Here is a 14,437-nt window from a genome sequence, read left to right on the forward strand (position 1 = left end):
CACGCACATCCACTCTCTAGCAGTCATGTATCATACACCAAGACCAGAGCCCTACATAACTTACCATGGATTCCCCTGACCACTTCATATGTCCTGGTTTCGCCCACTGACAGCACATCATGCCCAGCATATCACAACGCTCTAATTCACTCTTTCCCATGCCAGCTTCACACCTTCCTGCATATTCAGGCACCAAGCCCTCAAAGCATCTTTCACCATTCCTTCCAACTCCTCATCAGTTCCCCCTTCTCCTTGTTCCTTCTATTTCTGTTGTGTATATCCTCTTAGTCATCCTCTCCCCACTCATCCTGTCCATATGTCCAAGCAATTTAAGAACACTCTCCTCAGCTCTCTCATACATCATCTTCTTACCTCTCTCTTATCCTATCATTTACTTAGTCAACCCACTTTACACCACACACTGTCCTCAAACATTTGAATTCCAATGCATCCAATCTCTTCCACACTTTTTCACCAATGGCCCTGCATCCATACAACACCATCAGGACTACTATACCATCAAACATAACCACCTTTACCCTCACGGACAATGACCTCTCTTTCCACACACTTTTGCCCCCTAACCCACTGTATGGCTTACTTCATCTTCCACAGTTCTATAATCTGCTATATCCACTCCAAGGAATCTGAAACATCCTACTTTCTTAAGATTCTTGCAATTCACATTAACTCTCCAAATGACCTGTCTCTTTCCCCTGCTAAACTTAACAAACTCATTCACAAGAGCTCTCAACTTTCTCCTTTCGCACACTCTTCCAAACTTGGAAACCAGCTTTTGCATTTTCTCACTTACTGTGTTATCAGTAAATTGTAACTCACTTCCCATCCTCCCAACAAACTGAAGGCCCATCCCTCTCTCACTATGATCTTTACATTGATCTCATTCACCACCACATCGATAAACAGACAGAACAACCACGGTAACATCATACACACATGCTAAAGACCCACCTTCACTTGAAACCACTTACTCTTCTCTCTTATTTCTCATACACAAGCCTTACTCTCTTAATGAAAATTCAGTCCTTACTGAGAGCACAAGTAAGACCTCATTTCACCATGGTATTCTATGGGTGACAGAGGTCTTGGGACTAATTAGTGATGTGATTGAAATATGGCAACAATATATGCCATTAGAAAGAACCAGCCTATTCAAACATGTGTGGGAAATTTGAGAACCAATGAATAAGAGCTTTGTCATTTCCCAGGAAAATATATATAATAAATCTGTGGACAGCACTTAAAGGGTTAAAAATATGTATAGCAAGTAAATATGTATAGCAAGTGTCTGTTAAATTGCTTGGAGAAGAACAGCAAATGTCTGTGAGGTTGCCTGGAGGGGAGCAGCAAATGTGTGTAAGGTTGCCTGGAGGGGAGCAGCAAATGTCTGTTAGGTTGCCTGAAGGCAAATAGCAAGTGTCTGTTAGGCTGCTTGAAGGAGGATGGAAAGTGTGTTAATTTGCCTAATGTCTGTTAGTTTGCCTAGAGGGGAATGGCCAGTGTCTGTTAGACTGCCTAGATGGGAATAGCAAGTGTCTGTTAGGCTGCCTGGATGGGAAGAGCAAATGTCTGTTAGGTTGCTTGAAGGGGAATAGCAAGTGTCTATTAGGTTGCCTGAAGGGGAATAGCAAGTGTCTATTAGGTTGACTGGAGGGAAAGAGCATGTGTCTTAAACTGTCTGGAAGGGAATCCTTCAATGATGAGCTGAAGGATGTACTATCATAACTCCATCCCAGTGAGACCTTCCTCTCAACAGCAAACAAGGAAACTAAATGATGTAATGTAATCAGGTTGTTTTTCCTGACTGGATTTCCTGTATAAAAATATATATGGGAAAATTTATACAATATGATATTAAGTTCTTCCCATCTCACCTTAGATCCCCATTCATATACTATCTCTTGTCACAACTAATTCAAGATAAGATTTCACTCTTGAATGTGCAATATGCACCCTGGTAATTCATTATGCTTGTTATGTTTACAGTACTCTTGTTCATCTAATTGTCTGCATTGACATGCATCTGATAAACAGCACAAAAAAAATCATATCACTTACTGTCTTACATAAAGGTAACATGATACTGACTGAAATGTGCATTAAATAACAGTCATGTAATGTGTTGATAATCTTCAGAAGAATTAATTTAGACTGCTTTTAATCAATAACCAAATATATAACCAACCAATCTACCTATATTCATGAATGTATCCTTTGCACAGTATGAGTGTGCATACTGGCAGGATATTTAAATCAAATCAAAACCCACAAAGTGTGTGAGTGATGGAATGAAGAAATAAAAACCTAGTAAAAAGAGAAGAGAGGAGAATGGGCAGATTCGGCAAGGTAAGAGTGTGAATGTTTGGAAGATATGCAAGAAAAAGCAGGTCAAAAATAATGTGCGAGGCTGAAAAAGAGAGTATATGGGAGATGAGGTGAGAGAGTATCAATGAATGAGAAAATGTTTTGGAACAAGGTGAGCAGTGTGAGAAGAACAAGATAACAAATGGGAGAAAAAGTGAGGGAAGAAGCAGGCAGGGAAGATATGAAAATGTGATGGAGAGTTATAGAGGCTGTTGAATGTGTAAGATAATATGCTGGCAGATGTGGTGTGTTTAAGGTGAAGTGGCAAGAAGAGTGAGAGAGTCCTGGTAAAAGGTTTGGTGAAAAACATGAAGGTAGTCAATGCCTTGTGTAAGATGAAGTGCAGTAAAGCCGAAGGAACAGATACATTGAAGTGCTGTTGATGGGTTGAATTAGGGAACATGAAGCAGTCAAGGTAACCCATGGAAAAGTCAGCAGGGCTTGGTTGTGAATGGTGGACTCTGTTTTTGGAAAATTATGTATTACAGCATGTGTGCAAATGAAGCAACTGTTCATCTGCTGCTAATGACACCTTCCAAAGGCTGGATAAGCAACAATATATAAAAAGAGGAAAGTGACTGGTTCTCAGTGAATGTAGGTTTGCGGCAGGGGTGTGTGATGTCTCCATGGTTGTTTAATTTGTGTATGGATGGGGTTGTTAGGGAGGTGAATGCAAGAGTTTTGGAAAGAGGGGCAAGTATGCAGTCTGTTGGGGATGAGAGAGCTTGGGAAGTGAGTCAGTTGTTGTTCACTGATGATACAGCGCTGGTGGCTGATTCATGTGAGAAACTGCAGAAGCTGGTGACTGAGTTTGGTAAAGTGAGTGAAAGAAGAAAGTTAAGAGTAAATGTGAATAAGAGCAAGGTTAGTAGGTACAGTAGGGTTGAGGGTCAAGTCAATTGGGAGGTGAGTTTGAATGGAGAAAAACTGGAGGAAGTGAAGTGTTTTAGATATCTGGGAGTGGATCTGGCAGCGGATGGAACCATGGAAGCAGAAGTGAATCATAGGGTGGGGGAGGGGGCGAAAATTCTGAGAGCCTTGAAGAATGTGTGGAAGTCGAGAACATTATCTCGGAAAGCAAAAATGGGTATGTTTAAAGGAATAGTGGTTCCAACAATGTTGTATGGTTGCGAGGCGTGGGCTATGGATAGAGTAGTGCGCAGGAGGATGGATGTGCTGGAAATGAGATGTTTGAGGACAATGTGTGGTGTGAGGTGGTTTGATCGAGTGAGTAACGTAAGGGTAAGAGAGATGTGTGGAAATAAAAAGAGAGTGGTTGAGAGAGCAGAAGAGGGTGTTTTGAAGTGGTTTGGGCACATGGAGAGAATGAGTGAGGAAAGATTGACCAAGAGGATATATGTGACGGAGGTGGAGGAAACGAGGAGAAGAGGGAGACCAAATTGGAGGTGGAAAGATGGAGTGAAAAAGATTTTGTGTGATCGGGGCCTGAACATGCAGGAGGGTGAAAGGAGGGCAAGGAATAGAGTGAATTGGAGCGATGTGGTATACCGGGGTTGACGTGCTGTCAGTGGATTGAATCAAGGCATGTGAAGCGTCTGGGGTAAACCATGGAAAGCTGTGTAGGTGTGTATATTTGCGTGTGTGGACGTATGTATATACATTTGTATGGGGGTGGGTTGGGCCATTTCTTTCGTCTGTTTCCTTGCGCTACCTCGCAAACGCAGGAGACAGCGACAAAGTATAATAAAAAAAATATAAAAAAAAAATGTATATCTCGCTTTTTAAACCAGGTATTCCCAATCATCAGTCCTTTTTCAGCACATAAATCTACAAGCTCTTCACCATTTCCATTTACAACACTGAACACCCCATGTATACCAATTATTCCCTCAACTGCCACATTACTCACCTTTGCATTCAAATCACCCATCACTATAACCCGGTCTCGTGCATCAAAACCACTAACACACTCATTCAGCTGCTCCCAAAACACTTGCCTCTCATGATCTTTCTTCTCATGCCCAGGTGCATATGCACCAATAATCACCCACCTCTCTCCATCAACTTTCAGTTTTACCCATATTAATCGAGAATTTACTTTCTTACATTCTATCACATACTCCCACAACTCCTGTTTCAGGAGTACTGCTACTCCTTCCCTTGCTCTTGTCCTCTCACTAACCCCTGACTTTACTCCCCAGACATTCCCAAACCACTCTTCCCCTTTACCCTTGAGCTTCGTTTCACTCAGAGCCAAAACATCCAGGCTCCTTTCCTCAAACATACTACCTATCTCTCCTTTTTTCACATCTTGGTTACATCCACACACATTTAGGCACCCCACTCTGAGCCTTCAGTGATATACAAGAAAAAATTTTTTGTTTATAAAGTAAAAGTTGGAGTTATCAGATAGTATAGACTTACAGTAAGGATAAAAATGAGAAGAGTTAATGCGAATGAGGTGAAGGGCAAATGAGGTTTGAGTGAGGTGAAGGGCAAATGAGGTAAAGGAATACTTAAAAGTACAGAAGGAGTGAGGAAATGATTGGAGAGATGTTTTATCATGGAGAAGTATATGGAGATGTGCAGTAACAGGAAGATCAGAAGAATCTCTTAATTTAGGCTTTCCTCCTTCACTAAGGCAAACAAAGCATTAGCTATAAAGATAGAAGGTTTACTTGTGATATAAGATGAACTATTTAGATTTCCTGGTCCAAAATTCACCTAAATCTATCACTGTGAAGAATCTGTTTCTCAACTGATGTTCCATGGTACTGAGGTACTATTACAAAACAAGGAATACTGCAAATTACTGACTAAATCCTTTCTTTCCAAACATATTCACAAGTTATCTGATACCAATCTTGCATATCTGCTGCTGATGCCACCATACCTACCATATAGCCTGCAAGTGATGACATGGGTAATAGTTACAATTTACCTTTACTATGAATACTTTCCTCCTTCAATACAAATTCTTAACATTCTGCTACTACTGGAAATCATTATTCTTAGCATACCTGCTCATAATTCCGAATGAAGTCCCGTAATTCTTTTTCTTTATCTTCTAGTGTTGCATACAACTGCTTCATCTGGTTCAACAAGTCAAACTTCTCAGCTTTCAGGCGTTTTCTATCTGCTTTCAAAGCTAAGAAAAAAGAAGAAAAGTTGCAGTCAGTGTGATACACTGTATCAATCAAAAGCCTCATACTAAAGATAAAATTCAACTGTAAATTAATTTCAGAATGATAAAAAAAAAAAAAAAAATCCTCTCCCTACCAATTTTTCAAACTAATAAGAATGAAATAAGTAAGGTGGGGTTTATATCATAAGAGTATGTCCCACAAAGAAATCATAAGCATGTCATAAACAAGGTATGGTATAGGGCATTCATATTTAGCTGCAAAGTTGGGAAGTAAAAATGTAAAAACTATCCATTCTATACTGAATGTGCTGAGGATGGTATCAGCAAGAACTGTGATACCTTTGTCCTGCATACAGGGAGAACTGTCAGGTACCAAAGTGTGTGCAAAACATCATAAATTAAAGAATGAATGAATTAATGAAATGTAATTATCAAAATAAATCTTCAAAGACATCTGACATGTGCACGTATGTTGGAGAACCACTGGATGATTCATCATATTCATTCTTACGGTTACAATCATATCTAGCTCGAGTAAATCAATACTACCTTTCTTGAATAATGAATTTACATCCATGTGAGGATCAAAACCGTCCACTGAAGGATAAAATGATCCAGATAAATCCCCTTAAAACAGAAATTCAAAAACCCCAGTCCAGTTAGACCAAAGTGGCACCAAATTCATTCTACCCTTCCTTCTCCATCTCCTGATGTCTTATTGATCCACTATTAATCTTGGCTCACTCCTTGATATCAATAGAATTGCTCACTTAGAGAAAAAATTTTGTACAGGAATTTTGAAGCACTTTTTTCCTGGTGCTAATTAACTCAATACAAGTTCAAGGGCTTCACAAGATGGTGAAATTTTTTAAAGCTTTCAGAGCTCTTTCAGGCAACACAATTCCATATCTTCATGGGTGAAGTGTGCAATCTCTAAGGGCTTCAAAAGGGCATATTTCCTACAAACCTTCTCTCCAAATTTCTTTGCTTAAAAATCAATGTTGCCCTTCACTTCAGACCATAAACAAATGGGCCTTCTTCAACATAATTTTAAAGAATGATATTTCAGGATTTGCCTCTCTCACACATAGACAAACTTTAACAGCAGTCTTGGCTGCATCCAAGATTGACATGGTTGAGGTGATCAATAGATAAGAGCAATGTGTAACCACCTAAAACAGAACTTCAAACATTTAATGTGAGTGCACTGTGCATAGTGCTCTTACTAGCTTCAGTGGCATTCTCGATGATAAATAAACCTTTTTTTGTGTCGTCTTGTCGATGCAATAAAGGCACATATGTGAGAAGCATCACTTTGGGGGCCTTGACAATTTTTCCATGTACCTGTGGAACGTCTTCCTGATGGCTAGCATGTGGATGGTTCTGTGGTTCCTGGACCTGTGACACTGAAACAGATGTCCATAAAAATGTCAAACCAGTCAGACTGACTGGTTTGACACAAAGAAACTTACCCCAGCCCCAGCTGTCATTTCCTCCTGACCTTAACCATTGTTGTGATAACTTTTTTTTTTTTGCCATGTACAAATCCGTGTACAAATTGACTCTGAACCCAAGATGGATTTACAAAGGTTAGAAGTCATACATATGCAGGGCCGAGAGATTGAGGTTCATCTCTGGTCTGGTGAGGTAGTTCAGAGGTTAGTTACTGGTTGCATAGGTAAGTCTTGCAGGCTTGGGAAGAGACAAAAATCTGATTTAGCAAAACAGAGCATCAAATTGAAAAGCAGTGTGGTTTCAGAAGTGGTAGAGGATGTGTGGATCAGGTATTTGCTTTGAAGAATGAGTGAGAAATACTTAGAAAAACAGATGGATTGTATGTAGCATTTATGGCTCTGGAGATGGCATACGTTAGGGTTGATAGAGATGCTTTGTGGAAGGTCTCAAGAGTTTTTGATGTGGGAGTTAAGTTGCTAGAAGCAGTGAAAAGTCTTTACCAAGGATGTAAGGCATGTGTAAGGGAAAGAAAGGAGAGTGGTTGGTTCCCAGTGAAGGTCAGTCAGTGGCAGGGGTGCATAATGTACACATGGTTGTTTAATTTGTTTATGGATGGGGTGGTTAGGGAGGTAAATGCAAGAGTTTTGAAGAGAGGGGCGAGCATGCAGTCTGTCGGAGAGGAGAGGGCCTGGGAAGTGAGCCAGTTGTTCGCCAGGTTAAAGATTATGCTCTTTATAACTTTTATTTACTTTAAAATAGTATAATTGAATTTTAGGGAGGATAAAAAGATGTTTTGGAAGGAGGTAAATAAAGTGCGTAAGACAAGAGAAAAATGGGAACCGGTCAAAGGGGCTTATGGGGAGGCAATAACAAGTAGTGGTGAAGTGAGAAGGAGATGGAGTGAGTATTTTGAAAGTTTGTTGAATGTGTTTGATGATAGAGTGGCAGATATAGGGTGATTTGGTCGAGATGGTGTGCGAAGTGAGAGGGTCAGGGAGAATGGCTCGGTAAACAGAGAGTAGGTAGTGAAAGCAATGCGGAAGATGAAAGCCGACAAGGTGGCGGGTTTGGATGGTATTGCAGTGGAATTTATTAAAAGGGGGGGTGATGGTGTTGTTGACTGATTGGTAAGGATATTCAATGTATGTATGGTTCATGGTGAAGTGCCTGAGGATTGGTGGAATGCATGCATAGTGCCATTGTATAAAGGCAAAGGGGATAAAGGTGGGAAATCACATGGGAGGGTATTGATTGAGAGGGCAAAGGCATGTACAGAGCATCAGATTGGGGAAGAGCAGTGTGGTTTTAGAAGTGGAAGACGATGTGTGGATCAAGGGTTCGCTTTGAAGAATTCATGTGAGAAGTACCTAGAAAAAACAGATGAATTTGTATGTAACATTTATGGATCTGAAGAAGGCATATGATACAGTTGTCAGAGATGCTCTGTGGAAAGTATTAATAGTAAATGGTGTGGGAGGTAAGTTGTTAGAAGCAGTGAAGACTTTTTATCAGGGATGTAAGGCATCTGTACGAGTAGGAAGAGAGGAAAGTGATTGGTTCCTAGTAAATGTCAGTTTGCGGCAGGGGTGCGTGATGTCTCCACGGCTGTTTAATTTGTTTATGGATGGGGGTCATTTAGGGAGGTGAATGCAGGAGTTTTGGAGAGAGGGGCAAGTATGCATGCAGTCTGTTGTGGATGAGAGGGCTTGGGAAGCAAGTCAGTTGTTGTTCACTAATGATAGAGCACTGGTGGTTGATTCGGGTGAGAAACTGCAGAAGATGGTGACTGAGTTTGGTAAAGTGTGTAAAAGAAGAAAGCTGAGAGTAAATGTGAATAAGAGCAAGGTTATTCGGTTCATTAGGGTTGAAAGACAAGTTAACTGGGAGGTAAGTTTGAATGGAGAAAAACTGGAGGAAGTGAAGTGTTTTAGATATCTTGGAGTGGACTTGGCAGCGGATGGAACCATGGTTGCAGAAGTGAGTCATAGGGTGAGGGAGGGGATGAAGGTTCTGGGAGCGTTAAAGAATGTGTGGAAGGTGAGAACGTTATCTTGGAGAGCAAAAATGGGTATATTTGAAGGAACAGTGGTTCCAACAATGTTATATGGTTGCGAGGTGTGGACTATAGATAGGGTTGTACGGAGGAGGGTGGATGTGTTAGAAATGAGATGTTTGAGGACAATATGTGGTGTGAGGTGATTTGATCAAGTAAGCAATGAAAGGGTAAGAGAGATGTATGGTAATAAAAAGAGTGTGGTGGTGAGAGCAGAAGAGGGTGTATTCAAATGGTTGGAAAGATTGACAGAGAGGATATATGTGTCAGAGGTGGAGGGAACAAGAAGTGGGAGACCAAATTGGAGGTGGAAAGATGGAGTGAAAAAGATTTTGAGCAATTGGGGTCTGAACATATAGAGGGGTGAAAGGGATGCAAGGAATAGAATGAATTGGAATGATGTGGTATACCTTGGTGGACTTGCTGTCAATGGATTGAACTAGGGCACGTGAAGTGTCTGGGGTACACCATGGAAAGTTTTGTGGGGCCTGGATGTGGAAAGGGAGCTGTGGTTTCAGTGCATTACACATGATAGCTAGAGACTGAGTGTGTTGTCTTTTCCTAGTGCTACCTCAACTCGCGCGCAGGGGAAGAAGGGTGCCATTTCATGGGGCGGGGTGGCGATGGGAATGGATGAAGGCAGCAAGTGTGGATGTGTACATGTGTATATATATGTATTTGTCTGTGTATGTATATGTATGTATACGGTGAAATGTATGGGTATGTATATGTGCATGTGTGGGTGTTTATGTATATACATGTGTATGTGGGCAGAAGTATAATAATAATAATGATTTGGTAAACAGAGAAGAGGTAGTAAAAGCTTTGCGGAAGATGAAAGCCGGCAAGGCAGCAGGTTTGGATGGTATTGCAGTGGAATTTATTAAAAAAGGGGGTGACTGTATTGTTGACTGGTTGGTAAGGTTATTTAATGTATGTATGACTCATGGTGAGGTGCCTGAGGATTGGCGGAATGCGTGCATAGTGCCATTGTACAAAGGCAAAGGGGATAAGAGTGAGTGCTCAAATTACAGAGGTATAAGTTTGTTGAGTATTCCTGGTAAAGTATATGGGAGGGTATTGATTGAGAGGGTGAAGGCATGTACAGAGCATCAGATTGGGGAAGAGCAGTGTGGTTTCAGAAGTGGTAGAGGATGTGTGGATCAGGTGTTTGCTTTGAAGAATGTATGTGAGAAATACTTAGAAAAGCAAATGGATTTGTATGTAGCATTTATGGATCTGGAGAAGGCATATGATAGAGTTGATAGAGATGCTCTGTGGAAGGTATTAAGAATATATGGTGTGGGAGGCAAGTTGTTAGAAGCAGTGAAAAGTTTTTATCGAGGATGTAAGGCATGTGTACGTGTAGGAAGAGAGGAAAGTGATTGGTTCTCAGTGAATGTAGGTTTGCGGCAGGGGTGTGTGATGTCTCCATGGTTGTTTAATTTGTTTATGGATGGGGTTGTTAGGGAGGTGAATGCAAGAGTTTTGGAAAGAGGGGCAAGTATGAAGTCTGTTGGGGATGAGAGAGCTTGGGAAGTGAGTCAGTTGTTGTTCGCTGATGATACAGCGCTGGTGGCTGATTCATGTGAGAAACTGCAGAAGCTGGTGACTGAGTTTGGTAAAGTGTGTGAAAGAAGAAAGTTAAGAGTAAATGTGAATAAGAGCAAGGTTATTAGGTACAGTAGGGTTGAGGGTCAAGTCAATTGGGAGGTGAGTTTGAATGGAGAAAAACTGGAGGAAGTAAAGTGTTTTAGATATCTGGGAGTGGATCTGGCAGCGGATGGAACCATGGAAGTGGAAGTGGATCATAGGATGGGGGAGGGGGCGAAAATTCTGGGAGCCTTGAAGAATGTGTGGAAGTCGAGAACATTATCTTGGAAAGCAAAAATGGGTATGTTTGAAGGAATAGTGGTTCCAACAATGTTGTATGGTTGCGAGGCGTGGGCTATGGATAGAGTGGTGCGCAGGAGGATGGATGTGCTGGAAATGAGATGTTTGAGGACAATGTGTGGTGTGAGGTGGTTTGATCGAGTAAGTAATGTAAGGGTAAGAAAGATGTGTGGAAATAAAAAAAGCATGGTTGAGAGAGCAGAAGAGGGTGTTTTGAAATGGTTTGGGCACATGGAGAGAATGAGTGAGGAAAGATTGACCAAGAGGATATATGTGTCGGAGGTGGAGGGAACGAGGAGAAGAGGGAGACCAAATTGGAGGTGGAAAGATGGAGTGAAAAAGATTTTGTGTGATCGGGGCCTGAACATGCAGGAGGGTGAAAGGAGGGCAAGGAATAGAGTGAATTGGAGCAATGTGGTATACCGGGGTTGACGTGCTGTCAGTGGATTGAATCAGGGCATGTGAAGTGTCTGGGGTAAACCATGGAAAGCTGTGTAGGTATGTATATTTGCGTGTGTGGACATATGTATATACATGTGTATGGGGGTGGGTTGGGCCATTTCTTTCGTCTGTATCCTTGCGCTACCTCGCAAACGTGGGAGACAGCGGAAAAAAAAAAAAAAAATAATAACAAATTTCTCTCTTTGTTCTTGACTGTAGAGTTTAAGTTATTTTAACTGCTGATAGTAGTTCATATGCTCCCAACATCAATTATGCTTGTAAACTGTTTCAGCATTCTTACTACTTGACTGGTTATTGTACATCACAACAGTATTCAATTTCACTTTTGAATATACAATGAGCATCTTCATCTTTAGTTTTCTGTATCTTGTCTAAAAATTCTCATTATCATATCACTCATTAGTTGGCTTGAAAGCATTATCCTATCATTATATCCCTTGGATTCAACTTTTTCACACATTACTTCAAAATCTTTGATGTTTGCTTCAATCTTAGTTTCCTTGTAAGACCTTTCAATGAAGGAACTGATATTTTGTTAACTGTTCCTTGACATTTTTGCTCAAGTTCCCTTCTGACCATCTATAGACTGCATCCAAGTCTTTTTGCATCTCCTGATCCAATCATCTGATTAATCTACTGTCACTAGAAAAGCTCTTTAGTATGCTTTCACACTTCTGTCAGTTTCTGACATCATCATTATAAAGAAAGTTGAGGCTAATACCATTCCTTATGGTACCTCTGACAAAACATCTTCATTAGGTATGGTTCTATCTGATACTACTGTAAATTTTCTGAGAATTAAATTTCTATAATTCATCTTCCTTTCCTACCCATAATATTTTGTTCTACTAATTTCTCAAGTAAAGTTCTACATCAAATCCATCTGCAAAATCAAGGAAAAGTAAATTTGCTTTCCTTACATAAACTTTTCATGTACGTCACTGTAACGAACCACTAACTAGATGTGCAGAGTACTTTTTCCAGGCAAAAATCCATGTTGACCTTTGTGTGTTGTTACTCTTTCAAAAACTTTCAAATTTGCAAAGTCAAGCTAACGGAACTATATGTATAAGCTTAGCTCCTCTTATGTGCATTAGTTTTGCAAATACCATTTTCTGAATATCTGGAGTTATGCTTCTTCCAGGCTTTACGTCGTCACTAACACTGATGGTTTTGCTAGTAACAATTCTGGCTTTTTGAGGGAGATGGCTGGGATTCTATGAAGCAGTCACATTGAATATGAGACAGAATACAGACAATGTATAAAGAAAGATGGGCACTGTAAGTCAACATATAAGCTGCTGACAAAGCATTTATGCAAGGTCAGAGGTGCATTTAAAGAGAGATTCATTAAATACAGCAGGGCTGACATTCCTGCTGTAAGGAAGAATAACATGGGAACAAACAGCCATTATGATATAATGACCAGATTTGAACAGCTTCCATTCACTTTGCAAGTAAAGAGAGCAATATTGAAATAATCTGGGAATTTAGAGAGGATGGTAGACTACTGAAGTACTCAGCATGAGAAGCAAGAGAGAGAAAAAAAATTAAGGAAATGAAAGAAGTTTGTTAGCATCCTGTTGTTGGAAGTAAAGGGGTGGTAACCAACCAAGCCTTAAAGTATATATACATAGATGAGCAACTCCCCAGTATGGCAGACAAAATAACTAATGACCCTGGCAAGATATGTACTGTCTTTTGATAATAAAAATGTAATTTACCTGAGAGAGCCTCCTTGGCATGTGTTAATTCTATCGTCATTTCATTTATTCGTGGCTTAAGCTGCAAGTCTTCTTCAGCTATATTCTCCTTCACCCTTCGCAGTTCTTCCACTTCACTTTGAAGAGAACGATTCCGTGCAGAAAGCTTCTCGTTCTCCAGGCGAAGTTGTGACAGTTCCTCCACCAGCTGGTTGCTCGAACTCTCACTGTGGTCTGTCAGATATAGAAACAACTGGTAACATTGCACATCAACAAGAGAAGATCCAAATCTTGCCTTACTGCATCTGGAGGTGGAGGGTTACTCTAGTCCTGTGAAACATTAAACTCACCCTGAAATTTCAAGGAATTCAGGTACTATAACAACCAAAATAAGATTAAAAGCCTAAATAAATTGGATCTTATTTTTGTATTAGTATCTAGATAAATGTATATCAACAGCTATAGCAGAACAATCTATTTGCATAACGAAATAAGCAGTTCAGTAGTAATATTTTGAAAAATCTGCAAATGCAAGGATTTATCTGCCGGTAAACATAATGAAGGTTTTCTAATTGATACTGCGACTTAAATATCTTTACCAGGTACTTGCTATGTGGCCAATGACTAAGGAAGTGGCTATCTTCCTTTCATACTGACCGAATCGTTAATATGTGTGGGTCTATGCATTATATATATAGGGCCCTCAGTTTGCCTCTGTAACCTATCTCATATATAATGCCTTTTTTTCTTTTCTTTTTGCTTTGTCGCAGTCTCCTGCGTTAGCAAGGTAGCGCAAGGAAACGGACGAAAGAATGGCCCAACCCATCCACATACACATGTATATACATACACGTCCACACGCGCAAATATACATACCTATACATCTCAACGTATACATATATATACATACACAGACATATACATATAAACACATGTACATAATTCATACTGTCTGCCTTTATTCATTCCCATCGCCACCCTGCCACACATGAAATAACAACCCCCTCATGTATGCGAGGTATTACTAGGAAAAGACAACAAAGGCCCCATTCGTTCACACTCAGTCTCTAGCTGTCATGTAATAATGCACTAAAACCACAGCTCCCTTTCCACATCCAGGCCCCACACAACTTTCCATGGTTTACCCCACACACTTCACATGCCCTGGTTCAATCCATTGACAGCACGTCGACCCCGGTATACCACATCATTCCAATTCACTCTATTCTTTGCACGCCTTTCACCCTCCTGCATGTTCAGGCCCCGATCACTCAAAATCTTTTTCACTCCATCTTTCCACCTCCAATTTGGTCTCCCACTTCTCATTCCCTCCACCTCTGACACATATATCCTCTGTCAATCTTTCCTCACTCATTCTCT

General features: G+C 40.5%; 1 protein-coding gene across 10 annotated transcripts in view; it reads right to left on the minus strand.

The window, feature by feature from the left end:
- LOC139766910 (uncharacterized) overlaps nucleotides 1-14,437 on the minus strand; it is a 218,086-nt gene that overhangs the window by 150,219 nt on the left and 53,430 nt on the right. For all 10 annotated transcript variants that reach the window (XM_071695966.1, XM_071695950.1, XM_071695941.1 and 7 more), the window contains exons 2-3: nucleotides 13,079-13,291; nucleotides 5,367-5,494 (exon numbers count right to left, since the gene is read on the minus strand). In XM_071695966.1, coding sequence (XP_071552067.1) covers nucleotides 5,367-5,494; nucleotides 13,079-13,291 — 341 coding nt within the window. The remainder of the gene's footprint in view (nucleotides 1-5,366; nucleotides 5,495-13,078; nucleotides 13,292-14,437) is intronic.

This window comes from Panulirus ornatus, chromosome 4 (genome assembly GCF_036320965.1).
Source record: "Panulirus ornatus isolate Po-2019 chromosome 4, ASM3632096v1, whole genome shotgun sequence".
NCBI classification, from domain to species: Eukaryota; Metazoa; Arthropoda; class Malacostraca; order Decapoda; family Palinuridae; genus Panulirus; species Panulirus ornatus.